Source organism: Oryctolagus cuniculus, chromosome 19 (assembly GCF_964237555.1).
Source record: "Oryctolagus cuniculus chromosome 19, mOryCun1.1, whole genome shotgun sequence".
NCBI lineage: Eukaryota > Metazoa > Chordata > Mammalia > Lagomorpha > Leporidae > Oryctolagus > Oryctolagus cuniculus.
In genome coordinates, this window is record NC_091450.1 from 16,962,538 (window position 1) to 16,984,381 (window position 21,844).

General features: G+C 44.2%; 2 protein-coding genes across 2 annotated transcripts in view; both read left to right on the forward strand.

Moving 5' to 3' along the window:
* LOC138847039 (uncharacterized) overlaps positions 1 to 19,117 on the forward strand; it is a 53,353-nt gene extending 34,236 nt beyond the window's left edge. The window contains exon 17 of the mRNA XM_070064597.1: positions 18,967 to 19,117. Coding sequence (XP_069920698.1) covers positions 18,967 to 18,986 — 20 coding nt within the window. The 3' untranslated portion in view covers positions 18,987 to 19,117. The remainder of the gene's footprint in view (positions 1 to 18,966) is intronic.
* On the forward strand, positions 1,825 to 19,117 carry LOC138847040 (transport and Golgi organization protein 1 homolog). The gene is made up of 11 exons (XM_070064601.1): positions 1,825 to 2,335; positions 4,872 to 4,958; positions 7,077 to 7,205; positions 12,436 to 12,508; positions 12,658 to 12,796; positions 14,030 to 14,131; positions 14,807 to 14,867; positions 14,976 to 15,011; positions 15,099 to 15,163; positions 15,275 to 15,369; positions 18,944 to 19,117. The coding sequence occupies exons 1-11, from the start codon at positions 2,270 to 2,272 to the stop codon at positions 18,955 to 18,957; spliced, it is 867 nt and encodes a 288-aa protein (XP_069920702.1). The 5' UTR covers positions 1,825 to 2,269; the 3' UTR covers positions 18,958 to 19,117.
* Positions 19,118 to 21,844: the final 2,727 nt, after the last annotated feature.

Below are 21,844 nucleotides of genomic sequence, written 5' to 3' on the forward strand. Positions count from 1 at the left end.
AGAAAGGAAACAAATTGCAGTAGGCATTGTGGTGCAGCAGGTTGAGCCCCTGCTTGGGAAGCCCACATCCTGCATTGCAGTGCCTGGTTTGAGTCCCGTCTCTGCTTCTCCTTCCTGCTAATGTGCCTTGGAGGCAGCAGATGATGTATTGCGTCCCTGCCACCCACGTGGTCAGCCACATGGAGTTCTGGCTCTCAGCTCCGGTCTGGCCCAGCCCTAGCTGTAAGGACATTTGGGGAGCATTTGGGGAGTGAATTGGCATATGGAAGAGCTCTATTGCTCTACCTTTCAAATAAATAAAAATGAATAAATAAGCATAAGAAGAAATATATGGTTTCTTTATATTTTTGCCAAACCCTTTACTTTCTCCTTATATCAGTGACAGAGGTTTTCTGTTTGTAATATAATCACATAAGAAAAATTTGTGATCAGAATGAAAGCAATGATTTCAATCAGCCATAGCCTGATGAGTTGGGGGCACTGCAGTCAGACAGAAAAAGGTCTTGGGAAAGGTCAGTTTAGGGCAGGGCCCAAGAATGGTCTCCACCAGGGTTTTACCCTGATACCTAGTTCCCTGGCCCCCTGTCCATCTGGTAGGTGATCCTCACCCATCACTCCTGGTATGTTCACTGCTCTGGCTAGTGTTACCCAATACCCAAGAAAAGAGACTGAACTTTCTCTTCTAAAATGCACACATCCCTTTGGAGATCACTGGGAGGTCATTTATAAGAGTTAACTCGCCTTTCACCCCAATTTGGGTTCAAAATTTAAAGCCTGAGCTGGGCATTGTGGCACAGTGGTTTACACTGCCACTGGGGACAACTGCATCCCAAATCCACTTCTGATCCAGCTTCCTATTTATGCATCCTGGGAGATAGCAGATGATAGTTTAAGTGCTGGGCTCCTGGTTTTGTCATGACCCAGTCCTGGCTGTTGTGGACATTTGGAGAGGGAACCATCAGGTGGGTGACTCTCTCTCTTGCTCTCTCTCTCTCCCTCCCCCATGCCCCATCTTTCAATTAGATGAAAATAAGAAACCTTTTTTAAAAAGTTAAAGCTCAAGCTAATAGACTGTAGAATGACATAGATAAATGTTTTTGCACCCGTATTTCAAATGTTAAAATATCTAACTTAATTAGGAATGATTTCAGATCATATAATCTTATCCTACAAGGTGCAATTCCCAGGCCAGAGGGAGTCATTTTATTCCCAGATTACTATGATCATAACATTGAGGTCAAATATTGTCTGTTTTTTGTTTGAATGTTTCTCACATTCATATTTTTTCACGAAGACACTGCCCTATTTCTAGTCACATAGGAATTTCTAGTCCGCCATTTCTCAGAGACCTCTAGCACAACTATAGAATCTGAACAAAGCTATATGATTTCATTCCTCTGCATTATTCGGCATTACTGACAAAATCAAAAGGGCAACTTCTTACAAATGTATTGTTTGCTTAAAATTATTGTCTTCTGTAGTTGCTAGATACAAAGAGATGTTAGATACATGATAGAGAAAGAAGATTTGTGATTAAAGCCTTCTACAGCTTACTGATGTTTTTTCTACTTTTATATCCATTTCTGAGAGAGGGATGTGAACCCTCTCAGTCCGTATGTGTATCACATCCTTCTTGTGGTCAGTCTGTCTGACACAATATGCTTGGCAGCCAAGAACACCTATGGGAAACCCTAGGAGTTTGGATAGGAAGGATCTGACCAGCGGAGCAGGGGAGCACAGGGGAGCTGGGCTGGGCAGAACCAGCGTCAGAAGTGGTGAATGGTTTGCAAAGAGGTCCTGATCTTATTTTGTTCCTGGTGTGGGCTCGGCTGGAGGAGGGGTGTTCTAAGAATGGGGTCACGTGGGGGATTCCACTGTGAGGCAGCAAGGATGAAGGCAGCGGATTGGTCAAGAGAGGGCAGAAGCAGGTCAGGGTTGGTAAGGCAACCACCAAACAAAACACTCGGAGGAAAACGGGGCCTCCTCTGTGGCCCTCTGCTCACTCCGAGTGTCTCACACCTGCTGTCTGCCCTGCTGTGTGCAGCCTCCCACTGATGTGTCTCTGAACCCTGTTCCCAGCCTCTACACGTGCTTTGACCCTAATACTTTCCTGACTCCCTTCTCCTGCTTCGCCCAGGTGCCCACCATCCCGCTTCCTGCCACATCGCTTCCCATTCCCCATCCCCATCCCGACCTCCCCACCCCCTTCCCATCTCCCCCCTTCCCCTCTTCCTATCTGGTGACTTGGGGCACCCGAGAGCACCAGGACATGGAGGTGTGCAGGCGGATCTTCTGGATGTTCCTGCTGGGGTTTCTCAGTCCCTCCAACTGGAATGTGAGTAAACATTAGATGTGCCACGGTTTCTTCCCTTCTATTGGGCTGTGACACACTGAGCTTTATATAACAGCCTTTTCAGGGTCTCTTGGATAGCAACTTGGCCCTCCTTGGAGACCAAGAACTTCAGCACAGCTGTCATAACCAGACTGATCAGGCTCTGGCCACATCTGTGACATCAGCTTCTGCTGGGTCCTGACACAGAAAAGACTAACAGGATGGGATTCTGAAAATAATCTCATAGCATAAAAGGGAAGGATTAGTGGAAAGACTAGAGAGAAACCGTGGAATTACATGCACTAGTGGTGGGAACTGTATGGTATGGAATTGTATCTCAATAGTGTTTTTTTTAAAGATTTATTTATTCATTGGAAAGTCAGAGTTACACAGAGAAGGAGAGGCAGAGAGAGAGAGGTCTTCCATCTGCTAGTTCACTCCCCAACTGGCCTCAATGGCTGGGGCTGCACTGATCCAAAACCAGGAGCCAAGAGCCTCTTCCAGGTCTTCCACGTGGGTACAGGGGCTCAAGGACTTGGGCCATCTTCTTCTGCTTTCTCAGGCCACAGCAGAGAGCTGGATTGGAAGTGGAGTAGCTGGGACTTGAACTGGCACCCATATGGGATGCTGGCGCTTCAGGCCAGGGCGTTATCCCACTGTGCCACAGCACTGTCACCTCAATAGTTTTACCAACATAAGGAACTCTGATGTCACAGGAGTCATGGGAATTAGCACTGGCCCCAACAAGTTTTTATGTTGTTATTTAATCTCTCTTTGCCTCAATTCTTTCATCAATAAAATGAGGACAGTAATAATACCAAATTAAAAGGGTTATTAGGAAGATTAAATAAATCATATCATAAAGCACTTGAACTAGGACAATCAGTTCTACTAGAATCTTTGTTTTGAAAAGGCAAATTTCTTGTGGTGAACTTGATACATTAGGAAACAATTTGAGCACAATCAGACCTCTCTGTACCACCTTTGTTGAAAACTCTAGATGAAGACAGAAAAACTGCACCCAGTTGATATGAATCATAGGAAACACACAGCACACACACACGCACACACACACACATGTACTCCTCAGATATCTACCAACCACCTCAGATCACAGCATGATCACCCTACCCATCATCAACAGGTGTTAAGTTTTGTTTTGGTTTGTTTGTTTGTTTTGTCAAATCCCAGTAACCCTTCTTCTACCCTTTCGGAATCATTCAGAAGCTGCAGCTTCTCTGACATCCATTTCCACAAGCAAGCATCAAGTCTTTTCCAAGTTAAAATGCTATACTTGTTTTTGGCATTTATGCATTTCTTAACAATTGAAGAAGTGTTAAAAATAAAAAAACAACTATGGTCAGGGTAGGTGTTTAACCTAGTGGTTAAGACGCCAGTTAAGGGGGCAGCACTGTGGAGGTGTGGCCCAATAGGCTAATCCTCCGCCTGTGGTGCAGGCATCCCATATGGGCACCGGTTCTAGTCCTGGCTGCTCCTCTTCTAATCCAGCTCTCTGGTAAGGCCTGGGAAAGCAGTAGAAGATGGCCCAAGTCCTTAGGCCCCTGCACCCACATGGGAGACCAGGAAGAGGCTCCTGGTTCCTGGCTTCGGATTTGTGCAGCTCGGGGCCATTGCAGCCATTTGGGGAATGAACCAGTGATGGAAGACTCTCTCTCTCTACCTATCTCTGTCTATAACTCTACCTCTCAAATAAATAAATAAATAAAATCTTACAAACAACAACAACAACAACAACAACAAAGACACCAGTTAAGAAGCCCCCATACCACACTGGAGTGGCTGAGTCTGATTCCCCATCTCCAGCTGCCAATTCTAGCTTCATTGCTAAATCTATTTTCCTCATAAGCCTTGTGATGTTGCTTATTTTGCATAGCACAGTGGCTTTTAGGGAGCTGTGAGTTATAACACAACAAAACTGATGTAAGGGTCTTGTAAAAAGTACTCAAATAATTTAATTATTTTTGGCCGGCGCCACGGCTCAATAGGCTAATCCACCGCCTTGTGGCACCAGCACCCCGGGGCTCTAGTCCCGGTCGGGGCACCGGATTCTGTCCCGGTTGCCCCTCTTCCAGTCCAGCTCTCTGCTGTGGTCCGGGCCCTGCACCCCATGGGAGACCAAGAAAAGCACCTGGCTCTTGGTTTCGGATCAGCGCGGTGTGCCAGCTGCAGCGCACAGGCCACGGCGGCCATTGGAGGGTGAACCAATGGCAAAGGAAGACCTTTCTCTCTGTCTCTCTCTCACTGTCCACTCTGCCTATCAAAAAATTTTTTAAATTATTTTTGTGGTAATTATTATAGCAGTTGGTCTTGACTACTATAAAATTAGTTTGAAAAAAACAGTGAATGATGAAAAAAGGTCAATGTTTTTAGAAACCTGGGCTAAGCAACAATCTGTTCATAAATTTCGTTGGAATAATAACTCAGTTATGAGTGCACAGCTGCTGCCTATCTCTCTTTCATGTTATTCTCACTGATATCTTAAGCACACTTTGTACATTTTTCTCATTCTTCCATACAGATTGGCTATGTTGTTGGATTTTTTCCAAAACCATTTAATCAGTTATTTCAAGACTATTCGAAAGAAGATACTGACTTTCCATCCAAAGTAAGCTTATTCATTTATCAATTAATTATAACTTGGCTTATAAATTCATAAGTAAAATTCTATCAACCATTAAAAAGATTTTCTGTGTTTTTTGTCAGAAAACTAAGATTGTAAGCTATGCATCATATTTTGTTCTACAGATTGTGTTCAGTAAAGTTATTTAAAGTAAGCCATATCTCTTTTTTTTTTTTTTTTTTTTTGACAGGCAGAGTGGACAGTGAGAGAGAGAGACAGAGAGAAAGGTCTTCCTTTGCAGTTGGTTCACCCTCCAATGGCCGCCGCAGCCGGTGCGGCCGGCGCACCGCGCTGATCCGATGGCAGGAGCCAGGTGCTTCTCCTGGTCTCCCATGGGGTGCAGGGCCCAAGCACTTGGGCCATCCTCCACTGCACTCCCGGACCACAGCAGAGAGCTGGCCTGGAAGAGGGGCAACTGGGACATAATCCGGCACCCCGTCCAGGACTAGAACCCGGTGTGCCGGCGCAGCTAGGCGGAGGATTAGCCTAGAGAGCCGCGGCGCTGGCCCCCTTACTGTTGATCTCAGTCTATTCCATTGTATAGAAGGAAAGCAGACTTGATGGGCTTATTGTTATTGTTATTCTAGATTAGCTAAATCAGCAAGAGCAGAGATTGATCCATATTGTTTTATATATTAGTAGTTTATTTTTTTCCATTGCTATTAGAAATCCTTTGTTTGGATTGACAACAATTTGTTTGTCCTTTACTTTGGGGAGGGTGTGGGACTTGTTTTTCCCATTGATCCTTGCGCTTAAAACAAAAGCAGTTCTTCTGTGAGATTGCCCAGTATATTCCTGCATTTTGCAACTCCACAATGAATTGGCTGGGAAAAATCTCCAACTGGGATTGTACCTATGATTCTATAAACATGTAGAATTGTAATAGTTTTTGGCACTTTTTTCAAAAGAAAAGTCACTGACATGAGACATTTTGGTTTTGCTAATTACCATGATCATTTTATCAGGAAAACACTGAAACAGATAGCACTGATTGATTATTATTTTACCAAACATGAGTTTACACATATCTGTCCACCTGTCCATCTTATTTTTGGCACATTTTATAATCAATTGCAGGCATCACTGTATTTCCTTCTAAATAGTACAGCATGATTGTCATGAACTAAAATTCAATATTTCTTGACAGATTTTTCTTTAAAAAAAGATACATAGAGGAAAACATATAAAGTGTAAGTCACTAACTTTGAAAAATATACAAGTATAGCCCAAACCCTATCAAAATCTACAAAATGACTGTCACCCCAGCAAGCGTTCTCACTTTCTTCCCAGTCGGTCCCTATCCTCATCATTAATTTTGCTTGTTCTAGAATTTCATATAAACAGATGCATACATGCCATATTTACTCTTTTGTGTCTGCCTTATTTTGTTCACACAATGTGTCTAAAATCACTTGCATTGTCCCTTAAATCAGTAATTTTCTTTCACTCACTTCTGACTCAGCATAATACTTACATTATTATCTCTGATTCACCAGCTTGAAGGAAATGTTTAGAATTAATTATGTGCTAAGTTTTTAAAAACAAACAGGTAAATCCAGAACAATCTATGGACAGCACTGATTAGAATCAGTCAGGACCTACTCAGTGGAAGTCTGTCTTCCTTCTCATAAGAGTCTAATGGAATTAATTCAAGAATATTAGAAAAAAACCCACACTTCAGCCTCATTTTCATTATCGCCATCGTGGTTTTATTTAAGCACTGATACTTGATTTTTGTTTGAATAAGGTTTTTGGTTTTTTGGTTGATGCTGATCTTTGAGTATGAAAATCATATAATCCAAGAGAAAAGCACCTTGAAGAGATTCTTGTGCAGCAACAGACATAGGAGAGGGAGGGCCCGTGGTGAACTAGAACCCTCCACTTAGAGACATCCACATTCACAACATCTAAAAACACTTGCAGCCGTCCAGGAAATGTGAGATTGGCAAACTCTGATATTTCCTGAAGCAGTGAATTCCCCTGCAGTCAGCTGCAGCCTACCTCTGGCAGGCTGGCCTGGGTTTTCTAAAAGATGATTCTTTGCGGGTGAAATACTATAAATATCTCTGAGGTGTCTCACTGTTTCTAGTGTTATCATTGCAGCTGGTCCATGTTCCACCTAGCCATTTTCATCTTGGACTTCATTGTTTTGAAATTCCCTGGAAATCTATCATTATTGTCTCCTTGGTAATTTCTGCATTTTCCATTTTCTCCAGGAGGACTGGCCTTGCGGTGAGTATACTACAGCAACATACAGGTAACTTTTAATCCTAAATCAGGAGGAACTTCAGTCACTGCACCCTTTATTTGCATCCAGCACAATGAGCTCCCCTTGCAGCACGACTTCCCCTGCATCCTATCAGTCTCAACAAGTCCATTTCATTTCTCATTCAGATTGAAATATTTTTATATTTCTCTCAATTGCTTCTTTGAGTCACGTGCTCTTTCTCTTAAGGATTTATGTATTCATTTATCTGAAAGAGAGAGATAAATGACTACAACAGCTGGGATGGAGCCAGGTCACAGCCAAGTGCTGGGAACTCCATCCAGGTCTCCCGCATGAGTGGCAGGAATTCAAGTCCTCATGCCATCATTTGCTGCTTCCCAGGCACATTTGCAGGGATCTGGGTCAGAAGTGGAGGAGCTGGGATTCAAACTGGCACTCCGATAACAGGAGGCAGGTGTCCTGAGTGCGGCTTAACCATGACACCAGCCCTGATTCGTGTGCTCTTTGGAACTACATTGTTTAATCTTCAAATAACTTTTGCCTTTTAATATCTTTCTATTATTGATTTCTACATTAATTTTGTGGTCATAGGGAAAATTTTCTATTATTACTTGGAATGTAACTTTCACCTGTGCCTCTCAGTGTAGTTCTGTTCTTTCCTTTAGGTGAGACAGTCGACAGCGGTAGAGTTGGGTATTTCCCATCCCACAGGTCATTTAATCTCTGGCACATTCCCAGTTAGGCTCAGGGGAAATAGATTCTCGTGAAGGCGGGTCTTTTAAATGAGTAGAGAAGACCCTGGGCTTACTTTGAAATGACTGTTTTTCACATACCTTTGTGAAAAACGTGAGAGGATCTATTCTCCAGTATTCACTGTTAGAATCTGCTGTGACTCCTAGAAAGAAACTCACACCAAGAATGACAGCCTCCACGTGATGGGAATCCCCTGGCATTGTGCAGTGTCACCCTTCTCCACAACGAGCCTCCTGGAACTCATCAGTTACAGCATCGGTTTTCCGTGGTGTACTGATCCCCCATGAGAATTGTGACTTGGTATGTGCGCTCTGGTATGTGGTGATTCATTGTATCTGTCTGTCTTTCTCATCCTGAAGGCAGCACTTTGCACTGTGACATCAGTTCTCTGATAGATCTAAAGGTTTTTTTGATTTTTAGTTACTTCATCTTTTTCCTTATTATGTACACAGGAATGATAGTCTCTAAGCTCCTTACAAGCCAGACCAGAAGTCAAGGGTCCAGCAATTTTCTGACTTCTACATCATCAATATGAGCAGAGTTAATGTTGGAAATGGAAATTACCCTTGTAAACACACATTTTATTACATGTATTACTAATAGTATTGTATTACCAAGGCAACTATATGTTATCAATGATAAAATGACAACTCACAAATATTTTTCCTTCAAACAGAAAAACTGAATGTTAAATACTTGGTGAACTCACTGCTTTTCCATTTGCCCACCCTTAGGATTGGGTGACAAGGGTATGGAAATCACTGTTTCCTGATCTGGGTGGGAAGTAAAAGGAATACCTATGATTTTCTGTTTGCTCTTCCTGGATATATTTTCCCATAACAACTGATAATGAGTTCTTTTTTGATGTTTTGTTGAAGGAGAATGACAGAAAAGCTGAAGACACAAACAATCTAGTGAATGACCTTATTCAAAGTCTATATGCTAAGCTTCCACCTGGAACAGATCTGAATGCCAAGAATCATGACTTGATAAGAATTTGGCTGTTACATTTTACCATTTTTTTTTAGCTTCTTAGCCTTTTAGTCTATTGGGTAAATTGAGATGCAGATTTTTCCTTGCTGTTCATGATAGTACAAGTGTGAGAGTCTAGGGGCTGAAACTTCTGTGCAATGTTCAATGTGGCTGTGTAAATCCTACAACGACTTCTTAAATTTATTTATTTATTTGAGAGGCAGAGTTACAGATAGAGAGAGGGAGAGACAGAGAGAGAGGTCTTCCATCTGCTGGTTCACTCCCCAAATGGCTGCAAAGGCCAGGGCTGGGCCAGGCTGAAGACAGGAGCTTCCTCTGGGTCTCCCATGTGGATTCAGGGGCCCAAGTACTGGGGCCATTTTCCACTGCTTTTGCAGGTCATTAGCAGGGAGCTGGATAGGAAATGGAGCAGCTGGGGATTGAACCGTCACCCATATGGGATGATGGTGCAGCAGGCGGAGGCCCAAGCCATTATGCCACAGCGCCGGCCCCCTGGTTGACTTTCATCTTTTCAGTTTATCACTCAGAGTTTCTATGGAAATTATAGTGCAGATAGTAGAAAAAGAAAACTTCAGAGAAACTGAAAGATGTTATACCAATGTTATTTTTGCCAATAAACATCTCAGGATTGTCAGAGAGAAACTACCTATACTCGCTACAGGATTTCCATTGTACATCTTAGCTTTGATGCAGAACAAATATTTCATTTCTTTTTTTTCTTTTTATTTATTTATTTATTTTTATTTAATAAATGTGAATTTACAAAGTGCAACTTTTGTATTGTTGTGGCTCCCCCCCCAACCTCCCTCCCTCCCGTGGCCCTCCCCTCTCCCACTCCCTCTCCCATCCCGCCCTTCATCGAGTTTCATTTTCAATTACCTTCATATACTGAAGATCAACTTAGTATACACTAAGCAAGGATTTCAACAGGCTGCACTCACACAACCACACAAGGTATAGGGCATTGTTCGACTAGTAGTGTTGTTTTTAAGTTTCATAGTAAAACACATTAAGGACAGAGATCCTACGTGGGGAGCCTGTACTCAGTGACTCCCGTTGTTGATTTAACAATTGGCACTCTTATTTATGACATCAGCAATCACCTGAGACTCTTGCTATGAGCTGTCTAGGCTATGGAAGCCCCTTGAGTTCACCGACTCTGAACTTGTTTAGTCAAGGCCATATCACAGTGGGGGTTCCTTCCTCCCTTCAGAGAAAGGCGCCTCCCTCCTTGATGGCCTGTTCCTTCTGCTGGGGTCTTGTTCACCAGGATCTTTCATTTAGATCATTTTTTGCCACCGTGTTATGGCTTCCAATGCCTGTGAGACTCTCATGGACCTTTTAGCCAGATCCGAATGTCCCAAGGGTTGATTCTGAGGCAGGAGTGCTGTTTTGGGCATTTGCCATTCTATGAGTCTGCTGTGTGTCCTGCACACACAGCAGTGCTGTGGCACAACAGGTTAATCCTCTGCCTGTGGTGCAGGCATCCCACATGGGCTCCAGTTCTAGTCCTGGCTGCTTTTCTTCTAATCCAGCTTTCTACTAAGGCCTGAGAAAGCAGTAGAAGATGGCCCTCATGGCTCCTGGCTTCAGATTGGCCCACTCTGGCCATTGTGGCCATTTGGGGAGGAACCAGCAGATGGAAAACCTTTCTCTCTGTCTCTCCCTCTCACTGTCTATAACTCTACCTTTCAAATAAAAAAAAAAAAAGATTAAAATTGTATGATCTCTACATGGAATTTTGCTTTGGGAATTGTCATTAGTGAGAATTCCCTATATTAGGTTCAAATTACCACTAATGATGTCAGGGTCAGGAAAGTAAAACTGAAGTTTGAAGATGAGAAAGTAGACAAAGAAAATGCTCAGCTCATGCCATCAAGGTGGCATGTAACAATGCCATCTTACTTGTTAAAGTGATCAGTTTAAGTTCATAATTGATCAAAAAGATAGGATTAAGTGTCAAAGGGATTACATAAGTAAGACCAGTGTCTGCAAATAATAATTGATAGAATTAAAAAGGAGACAATGATCCTACATGGGAAGCAGGATACACAGCAGGCTCATAGAATGGCAAATGCCCTAAACAGCACTCTGGCCTCAGAATCAGCCCTTAAGGCATTCAGATCTGGCTAAAAAGCCCATGAAAATTACTCAGGCATGGAAAGCCAAGACACTGTGGGGAAAAAAAATGACCTAATTGAAAGATCTCTGTGAGTGAGATCCTAGTGGAAAGAAGGAGCCATCAAAGATGGAGGTACCTTTCTCTGAAGGGAGGAGAGAACTTCCACTTTGACTATGGTCTTGTCTGAATAAGATCAGAGTTGGTGAACTCAAGAGGCTTCCACAGCCTTGGCAGCTCATGACAGGAGCCTTGGGTGATTACTGACATCATAAATAAAAGTGTCAATTGTTAAATCAACAAAGGGAGTCACTGTCCACCTACTCCCCATGTAGGATCTCTTGTCCTTAATGTGTTGTACTATGCAAATTAACGGCAAAACTACTACTCAAACAGTACTCTATACTTTGTGTGTCTGTGTGGGTGCAGTCTGTTGAAATCTTTACTTAGTATATACTAAGTTGATCTTCAGTATATAAAGATAATTGAAAATGAATCTTGATGAGAGATGGGATGGGAGAGGGAGTGGGAGATGGGATGGCTGCTGGTGGGAGGGAGGTTATGGGGGGAAAAGCTGCTATAATCCAGAAGTTGTACTTTGGAAATTTATATTTATTAAATAAAAGTTGAAAAAAAAGAAGAGGTAGCAGATAACAAAAAGTTACTCCTATAGATGATATAAATCAGAGAACTGAATTGTAATTACTTATTTTTCAAATATTTTAAAAGCTTTAGTTCTAGTAAAATATAAGTAACACAAAATTAACCATCTTAATGATTTTGTTTAAAAAGCTTTATGTATTGGGGCTGGTGCTGTGGCATAATGGGTAAAGCCACCACCTGCAGTGCCAGCATCCCATATAGGCGCCAGTTCAAGACCAGACACTCTGCTTCTGATCCAGCTGTCTGCTATGGCCTGGGAAAGCAGTACAAGATGTCCCAAGGCCTTGGGCCCTTGTACCTGTGTGGGAGACCTGGAAGAAGCTCCTGGCTCCTGGCTTCGGATCGGCACAGCTCCGGCTGTTCCGACCATCTGGGGAGTGAACCAGCGGATGGAAGACCTCTCTCTCTCTCTCTCTTTCTCTTCCTCTCTGCCTCTCCTTCACTCAGTGTGTAAAACTGTGACTTTCAAGTAAAATAAATAAATCTTTTTTAAATAGCCTTATTCATTATTTTTTGAAAGGCAGAGTTACAGAGAGAAAGAGAAAGATAGATTTTTCATCTACTGGTTCACTCTCCAAATGGCCACAAAGCCTGGGGGACCAGACAGAAGCTGCCTATTACTAAGGGGAAAACTGAGTAGTGTTAAACGTTCACAAAGTTGTGCAGTCATTATTTCTCGAATGTCTCTTCTTATATTTGTCTTACAGTCTACAGAGTATCATGATGAAGCCAAGGAAGCCAAGTGGGAAGCCCTGAGGTCCAGCATATGTGAACTGGAAGGTACACTGTTGGGAAAAAAAGACCCAATAGAGCAAAGATCAGTTTTCACTGGGAAGGTGAAGAATGGCTTACTGCCCCAGGGTCCTTGCCCAGCCACGTTCTTAGGTCCAAGTGCACATACACAAAGAACACTGTTTTATCTTTTGCAGAAGATAAAAAGAACCTGGAAGATAGCTGCCATACATTGAGCTCTGCATTGGCAGAAAAGGAGGCTGACTACAAACTACTGAAGATGACTTTGAATAGTCTTTATGAAAACTATGCACAAAGAAAGATGACCCTAACAAGGTAAGATGCTCACATGTTCTTAGATACAACTACTGTTGTGTGAACAAGTGTGTCCACCAATGTAGGCAGCTGTAACTGTCAAAGCAGAGCTTTTCCTTATGATCCAGGTTTTGTCTTAGTCTGTCTCAAGGCTGATGCAGGGGTTGTATGTCTTCAGTAGTATCTTGTTTGCACTGAAATGTGAGCTCTCTTAGGGTGGGACAGTGCCTTGCTCCACTGTGTCTTCAATACCTCACTGCATTTGGGCCTCTCCACAAAGCATTTGCTGAAGCCTTGCATGGATGGCCAGAAAAATACATACAGAAACCTTCTGTGTTGCTTTGTGCCTATTTCCTTCCTATGGCTCTTTAAATGTTGTGGGTAATCCCTATTAAAACAGGTATCAAATTGATAATCTTTTGACTCAAAACCATGGACAAAGCAGTTCAAGGGCAGCACAGCAAGTGTAACTTTCCAGACCTCAGGATTTGCTGCCTACACCATCAGTGAACTCCATCTTGTGAGAGCAGATGACACTGAGGCTGAGGATTTCCCGGCTATTGGCTCCAGGTTTCCAGGAGCTAAGACCCTGACTGGGTGGCAGTTCACAACATTTTCAAATTCAGTCCGTGTTGGTAGCACTATGATTTGCTTTTTCCCTCTACTAAGCTTGAAGCAGTAGCTGGCAGGGGCTCCACTCCTGCATTTAGACATATCCACAAGTCACTAGTGACCCTGGAAGGCTCTCTGCAGGTCTGATTGTCTATGTCAGGGTACCCGCCTGAGACGGAGAATCAGTCTCGCATGGGAGGAGACAGACAAGTATGGATCCCCTGTCTTACAAACAGTGGGATGAATTGGGATGAATTGGTCTGGTTTTCCATCTGGAAAGAAAATGAGCATTTACTGTCTCAAGGTCATGGCTGACCAGTGCATTCCATAGGTGCTATGTATACTAATTTACAAACATATGTAATGTATGTAATTATGGCTTATTTACTAACAAATAGGAATACAGAGCTATGAGGAGGAGCGTGAAATTGCAGAGGAGTTGCCAGTGGCACAGAGTCCGATTTTCCTCTGGTCCTCAATGGGCAGCTTTAATTCTATTCTCAGAATGCGTTTGTGGGTGTGCACATTATTACAGAAGGCTGGGAGGGAATGTTGCATTCAAACCCATCAGACTGCTGGATGGTCAGAAAGGCAGAGTTTCACATGGGCTTCTGGGTGAGGTACATTTCTTTCCCGCCTTAGGGAGCTGGCAAGGTGGCAACAGGAGCAGATGGAGAGCAAGAGGAAGCTGTTAGAGAAAGAGGAAAACCTGAAACTGGCTGAAGAGGAGTTACAAAAATACAAGTGAGTTCTGAGATTGAGCACCAACTACTGGGGAAACCCTTGTTGGATTTTGTTTTTAACTCTATTTAGTGTTTAGATATGATTAACACAGAAATATGAACAAACAGTCTGAGGACATACACAGAGGGAAAAAAAAAAGCTCACAGCAGGGAAAACACAGCAAATTAAATTTTACTAATGACCAGGAAATGTCAAGTTACTGAACATTTGCTGATCCCTAACGCTGGGCCAACAGTGTGGGAGGCAGGACTCGTGTGAATGTTTGTGGGGTGGTGGCAGTTATGATTATCCTTAGGAGAGCAGTTTGGTGTAGGAGAGATCACAGCCATTGAAGTGACAGTAGCATTTTGTAAACCCAGTTGTTGTCACCCTGGGGACTGTGGAAGCACATCAGTAAGAGGAGAACAGAGCTTTGTGAGAAAAGATACTCAAGTAGAATAAAGCAGGGTAAGGAGATTGTGCTAACTCAGAACCCTGCAGACTTTATATACTGGATAAAAAACTGGTAAAGCAGTAGTTTGCATTCCACTGTGTCTTTGTTATCATGGTACATACAAGATGTTTGATCTGTGTGCATGTTTTGTGCACATGTGTGAAGATAATGACCACTTGGGTACACTGAGTAAAATCATCATCAAAAAATGCTCATCTGATGACAGTAAATCTCAATCACAGGAGAGAAATTCAAGAACTGCAGGCACGGCAGGAGCGACAAAGGTCCATGTTCAGAAACCAGGTAATCTGCATTCTGCCAGTCATTGCAGAATCCTCAGCCCCTTGTGCCGATAACTACAGTGCCACTTAGATCCCCTGGACTTAGCTGCTGATGTGTGGACTTTTTCAGATAGCCTTTTACACCCAGAAGGATCGGGAAAACAGGGTAAGACTTTTTGAAGACTTTTTCTTTGTTGCCTTCTTTTGTGCCCAGTCTTCCACAGCTAACCAGGCATGCGTTTTCCTCCCACAGCTCAGGGCCTGTGCTTTTGAGCAGGTGATGGAAAGGAGGAAGGAGCTGGTCTACTTGCAGCACAGGTGCTGAATGGGGTTGGCATCTTCACGGGTGTCTCTGAAGGCTTCAGATTAGGCTGTCGAGTGTCTGGTAGAGAAGCTGGTACTGAAGTCCACTTGTTTTCTGTGTTCAAGATGGGAAATGATGGAAATGCAGAGGCTGGCAGAGGGATCCTGGAGGCGGATGCCAGCACTGGGACGAATGACCTGGGGGAGCCCTCCAGGGAGAGGTAGGAGCAGCTGGTTGGGGGGCAGCTTCATTTCCACTGCAGAATCCACATCCTCCCCTTATTCCAGAAGTGACTGTTCCGTATTCTGAAAACAGTCCAGTGCACTAACTAAAGAGGAAGCATTGTCCCAGAAGGTGGTAGGACACTTTTCCTCAGGTGCCCTAGCAAGGTGGTTCTTTGGGCTGGACCCCAGGGAAAGGCCCTGCACTGGGTGTGGATTCTCCTCTACTCCCACTGGTGACTTTTTTAAAGATTTATCAGAGGGGCTGGAATTATGGTATAGTGGGTTGGGTCATTGCCTGTAATGCCAACATCCCATATGGGCACTGGGTCTAGTCTAGGCTGCTCCACTTCCAACCCAGCTCCCTGCTGATGTACCTGAGAAAGCAGCAGAGTATTGCCCGAGTGCTTGGGCCCCTGCACCCACATGGGAGACCCAGAAGAAGCTCCTGGCTTCCACCTGGCCCAGCCCAGGCTTTTGCAGCATCTGGGGAGTGAACCAGAGGATGGATGATATCTCTCTCTCTCTCTCTCTCTCTCTCTCTCTCTTTCTTTCTCTCTTTCTGACTCTGCATTTCAAATAAAATAAATCTTAAAAAAGATTTATTTGAAAGGCAGAGTGACAGAGAGGGAAAAACACATACACAGAGAGGAGAGAGAGAAGAGATAGGAGAGAGAGGAGAGAAGGAGAGAGAGAGAGAGAGAGAGAGAGAGAGAGAGAGAGAGATCATCCATCCTCTGGTTCACTCCCCAGATGCTGCAAAAGGCTGGGCTGCGCCAGGCAGAAGCCAGGAGCCAGGAATTCTATCCAGGTCTCCCGCATGGGTTTCAGGAACCTAAGTATTTGGGTGATCATTTCCTGCCTTCCCAGGTGCTTTTGCTGAAAGCTGTATCAGAAATGGAGGCACTGGAACTCAAAGTGGCCCTGTGATATGGGATGTGGGTGTCCTAGAGGAAGAGTTTATTTTGTGTGCTTTGTGCAATTTTGAACTCTCTTGGTAAAAGCAAATCGCAGTCTTATTTCTTGTGGAAAATATGCTATGCAGAAATCCTCCAGTGATGCCCTCTGTAAAATATCCTGCAGTAGCAGGGATCAAATATTTGTACAGAAATGCACACTTGCAGGGTGATAGTGAAGTGTGACAGCCAGTAATTATCTTCAGGGCCAATTTCCAAGAAAGTCCTGAATTATGTTCCCATGAACAGGTTCTCTTGTGGCCTGTGTAGTTATCACAGTGGATGAGTCCTCTGTTCAGACACCACAGGCCGTTTACAGTTTGAAATCAAAACACATTTGTTTTAATGTTCTTATTTAGAGTTAGTCTGAAACTCTCACTGGACTTTAAACTCAGTATTGCCTGTGAATTATGATAAGTATTATACCTCTGTGTACCTAACTTCTAGGTAACAGTTTCTGTCAAAACACATTCCCAGTTTCCCTGCAGGACATCAGGAATCCACATCCCCTCCCAAGAGATTCTGGTGTCCAGGGGTGGTAACACTGAGACCCTTAGCTTAGGAGAGAAGCAGAGGCATACGAGGAAGCAGGTGGCCCTCGATTCCACGACTGGCTGTGATCATGTGTGAAGGGTGGACATTCCTCTCTTCTCATTATCTGTTCTTAGTGTGCAAGTAACGGGCTTCGGATGTGGTAGGCAGGTAGGCTCGGGGGAGGTCTGGATATAGAGGTCATCTGTTTAGGATGTGTGTGTTTATTAATCTGGTTTGGCTCTGCATCTCCTGTAGGACAGGCCATGTCTTCTGACATCTGCAGACATAGAGAATGACATGTGAGGACAGCAGTCTATCCTGTGACGTCCCTTCATGCCCCAAGCTGTCAGGACCCAGTGGGAGAGTCAAGTTGTGTGTCACGTGTTGCTCTAAATCTGGTGGAGGCGAAGGTGCCTGGGACTGTCACCTACTTTATTGTGGATCAGCTTTTACTGGGATGAGTGTTGGTGCCATTGTCCATCATAGTAATACATTTCAAATATTAACTTCTGCGGGAGGCTGCAGAGGACCGCTACTTTTCCCAAATTTCTCTGTATGCCCTACCCCACAAGTGGTCCCTCGTCATGCTATTCCCATCCTATCAGTCTCTGCACCGGTAGCCTCAGTTAGTGCCTCCACCTCTAGCATTTGGTATGATGATCTGCACACAATGAAGTGACCTGGAAAGTGTCCTCATCTTATCTCTTTTTTGATATACAAAGGAAAACGTCCCAGATGGTACTGCAGGGTGTTACAACTTAAGGGTGAGGTTGTCTGAGGACCTTGGAAATTTGCTCCAGTTTCTGAGGACACACAATTGGCAGTACCATCTCTGCTGTGCACTGGGCAGCAGGTGTGTGTTTACATGAGGAAAGAGGTGGCTTATGGAGGTCAGAATATCAGGGTTTTTGCTGCCCTAAAGCTCTTCACCCCTAATCTGCAGGAAAGACAAGGGATTCCTGTGGGGGTGTCAAAGTTATGGGTCCGTGAGGACGCGTGCCCTGGAGGTCCAGGAAATGGACCTTGGTCCTGTGAGGAGACTTTGCTTGATGAGGCCCATAAGACTGACTGTGCAGCTGGGTCTGGGGCAGTGGGCAGCTCCCTCTGCATCGTGATGAGAGGCTCCAGGGGGAACTGAGGCTGACTGTGTGCTGCCCAGCTGGGCGCCTCTCACCACATCCCAGCCTCCTCTAGCCTTGCTCTCAGCTCCACATCAGGCACCATGGGGCTCTCCCTGTGGCTCTGCTGCCTCAGGCCCTGATGCCCACGCTCTGTGGTGCCTCCCCTGAGCTCCCCTCAGTCACCTGTGACACAGAAATCCTTTTGGTTTCTGAGGACACTGTCAGGAAGAAAAAACAAGCCCATGGCAAAAGTACCCGGCAAATGTCTGCACATACTGGGCACTCCCCTTCCCACGTCACATGAAAACTCTCCTCTCATAAGATCATCAATAGATGTTCACTGAAGTACAGTAAATAAATCTAAGGGTACTGGCATCCCATATGGGTGCCAGGTTCTAGTCCCGGTTGCTCCTCTTCCACTCCAGCTCTCTGCTGTGGCCTGGGAAAGCAGTAGAGGATGGCCTAAGTGTTTGTACCCTGCACCCATATGGGAAACCAGGAGGAAGCACCCGGCTCCTGGCTTTGGATCGGCGTAGCTCCAGCTGCGGCAGTCATTTTGGGAGTGAACCAAAGGAAGGAAGACTTTTCTCTCTGTCTCTCTCTCACATTGTCTGTAACTTTACCTGTCAAATTAATTAATTAATTAATTTTTTTAAATAAAAAATCTAAGGGTGTAATAGCTCAGGCCAAGACACGACTTGCAACCCTGTTTGCAAAGATGAGGCAGAGTCTCCTCTCTGTTACTCAAATTCAGACATGACAAGGTGAGGCAGTGATGAGGACGGGCTCACAGGAAGCTCAGATCTGCCTGAGATGTGCAGACTGTGATGTTTCATGAGCTGGAGACAGATACAGCCACACATGGAGGTACTCGCTCGTAGCCCAGATAGATGAGAGGGGACACAGTGTGCATAAGAAAATCAAGTCTTATGGAAATAGTCTTAAATCTTCTTGCCTTCCAGGACAAGCATTTTGAAATCCAAAGAGGAGCCCGAGCCACCCTAAGCATGCTGCGGCGATGACACACATTGAAGAACTGACCAGTGTGCACTCCTGAGTGTTTTCCCTGCTCCATGCTGCCTCTTCCCTCTCTTATTTTTCCTAAAATTTCCCCTAATAAACCTTGTGAGATCCTCTGTCTCAGTGTCTGTATCCTAGACGACCAGCTGATACTTCTAGGTCATTCACAATGTGATCCACATCCACACAGTTCAAGCATGGGCGGACACTTTGGTGTCGCAGGCAGAAGCAAGATCACCCTTTCTGGTAGTACTGACCATCACAGGTAGGAAGGAGTCTTCTGGGGGTGGGAACATCCAACATCTAGAGTCAGGCGGTCGCTGGGCTAATTCATGCTAGAAACACTCACTGAGCACTGTGCTAGAGCCTGTGAGCAGACACACAGGCACCTGTCCTCCTGTGAAGCTGACTCAGACGGAAGGCAGCGGTTCTGCAGCAGTGGCGGAGCTCCGTGAGGAGGACCCCAGTGGTCGAGTCTGTGTCACAGCCCTTCTCTCACTGTGCTAGCTGCCCCTGAGGCACTACGTCCAGGAGGGTTCTGAGGAAAGCTGAACCTGGAACAGAGATATCTTGACAAGTCCTGTGAGCCCCCAAACCCTCCTTCATTTTCTTTGGTGAGGGATGGACAGCACCCTAACCAGAGTTACTGGACAAGAAGAATAAATAAGCGACATCCAGATAGCAAAGACCAAGTGAAGGGTAAGTTTTAAAATACAGGAACAAGGGAACAGGCATTTTAGCCTGAAGATAAGATGTCCCACATTGGAGGGTCTGGGTTCAATTCCTAACTCTGGCTCCTGACTCCAGATTCCTGCTAATGCAAACCCTGGAAGGCAGTGACAATGGCTCAAGTATTTGGGTTCCTGCTCTCATGTGGGAGACCTGATTGCATTTCCATTTCCTGTTACTGGCCTAAGCCTAGAGCCAGCCATTGCAGGCATTCAGGGGAGTGAACCAGTAAATGAGACTTCTCTCTGTCTCAGAAATCAATGAAAAAGTTAAAATAAAATAAGGAAAATGTTGGTAAGCAAGGGTCAATGAGGGAGAAGATGGAAGAGAAAAGAGGTGAAAATCTAGAACCTCCTCCTGACTCTTCTGCTCATCCAGGAGAGTTGGAAGATGAGGTGTGGAAGCAGGACAAGGGTATGGGGAGCGGTGCTAGTTAAAGTTCTTGTTGATAACGTCTGCAAGGAGGAGGAGGTGAGATTGTCTTAGGGCTGTTCAGGGAGGTGCAGCTGGGAGCACGGGAGACAGAAGAATAATCACAGTGGGGAATAAAGCAGTATGCTGACAAGGGAATGCATTCATACCACCAAACATCACTGACCTCTCACACCATGCTTGGTGCTTTGTTAAACATTCCCATGTGTTAGTTCATTTCATTCCCAAATAACCCCACAGAGTACACATTATCACTGCTCAACCTAATGGGGGAGGAAAACAAAACTCAGAGAGGTTTAGTTTGGATAAGTAGCCTGGGTAAGCTGGGATTTGAACCCAGGTCTTCTGAATCCAAGAGCCTTCGTGTTAAACCAGTATCCCAAATTGTCTTCCATGGCTGAGGCTGCCAAGAAGTGTTGAAAGCTTTTCTAAGGCAGGGGGCGATAATTTTGAACTACTGATCAGCAAAGCATGTGTTTTTTGTTTCATTTTAGAAATACCAGCAGTTCTGGAATAGATAAGATGAACAGCTTATTGGCTCATGGATGGGATGTTGCTGATCAAGTGAGGACAATGGTGAAAGGAAGTTGAGGATACTAGCAAGATAAGGGTTGAGCTGGAACTAGAGAAAAAAATAGAAGGGTGTTATGAATTGATGATACAGATAGAGTGATAGGAAACAAAAAGGTATTAGGGTAGTGAACTCAATGATCATAGAAAAGCAGGTGCAGTGGAAATAATGGACAAAGAACTGAAAGGATCTTGAGGTTCATAAATGAATAGTAGTGCTCACAGCTTCAGAGGAGGTGGAGGAATTGGTGATAAAGGCAGAGGTGGCTAAGAGTAGGAGTGGCAAGTTTGGAGTTAGAACCCAAGACTCCTGATTTATGATACAAAGAATATTATGACCTTAAAATTTCCTGTACACAAGCTTTATCTTCCATAATGATTGTAATTAATTGACCTTCACAGACTCTATTTTTTATACTTTATATCCTCCATAGTGTTTCATACCAAGTTAGCCCACAATTAGGATTTATCAAATGACTGAATACAGTAAAATATAAACATAGCTCCCAGCAAAGGACAGCCAAGACTACGAACTTCTTGGGGCAGAGATGTCTATATTTTGTTTATCTTTCTATCATGAGCACATAACAGATAGCAGGTGGCAGGTTCTAGGTAACTGCAGGTGAAAGGATAGATGGAAAAATGGGTGGTACCTGCCTCAATGTCATCAAGAACACTTAAACACTACCCTCACAATTCAGGTTACACAGTCACTTTACTAGGCTACAAGAGTTTATAACTCAGCTAAGTGGCCTTAAATAAATCTTTCACTCAAGGACAGTATGAGCCGTTGGGGACTTAGGACTTGTTATTGGGTTGCCATGTTTTCATTCGGATGGAGTTTGTGCAATGAGAGCTAAAGACCTTCAATGGGCAACTTCTGTGGATTGAACTAGAAAGAAACCATGAAAATGCTATCCAGCATCCACAGAATAAACTTGTTTTTGACTGAAGATAACAAAAGGTGCATTCTAGGGACTGGCTCCTTGTGATGGCAGCAGTGTGCTCTGCACTGGGAAGCATGTTGTGATCGGTGCTAAGATCCCCTGGCCTTCTCTACTGCTGGGGTCTCTGCATATCTTCGAATGGAGTCTGGGTACCAGACTAAGGAG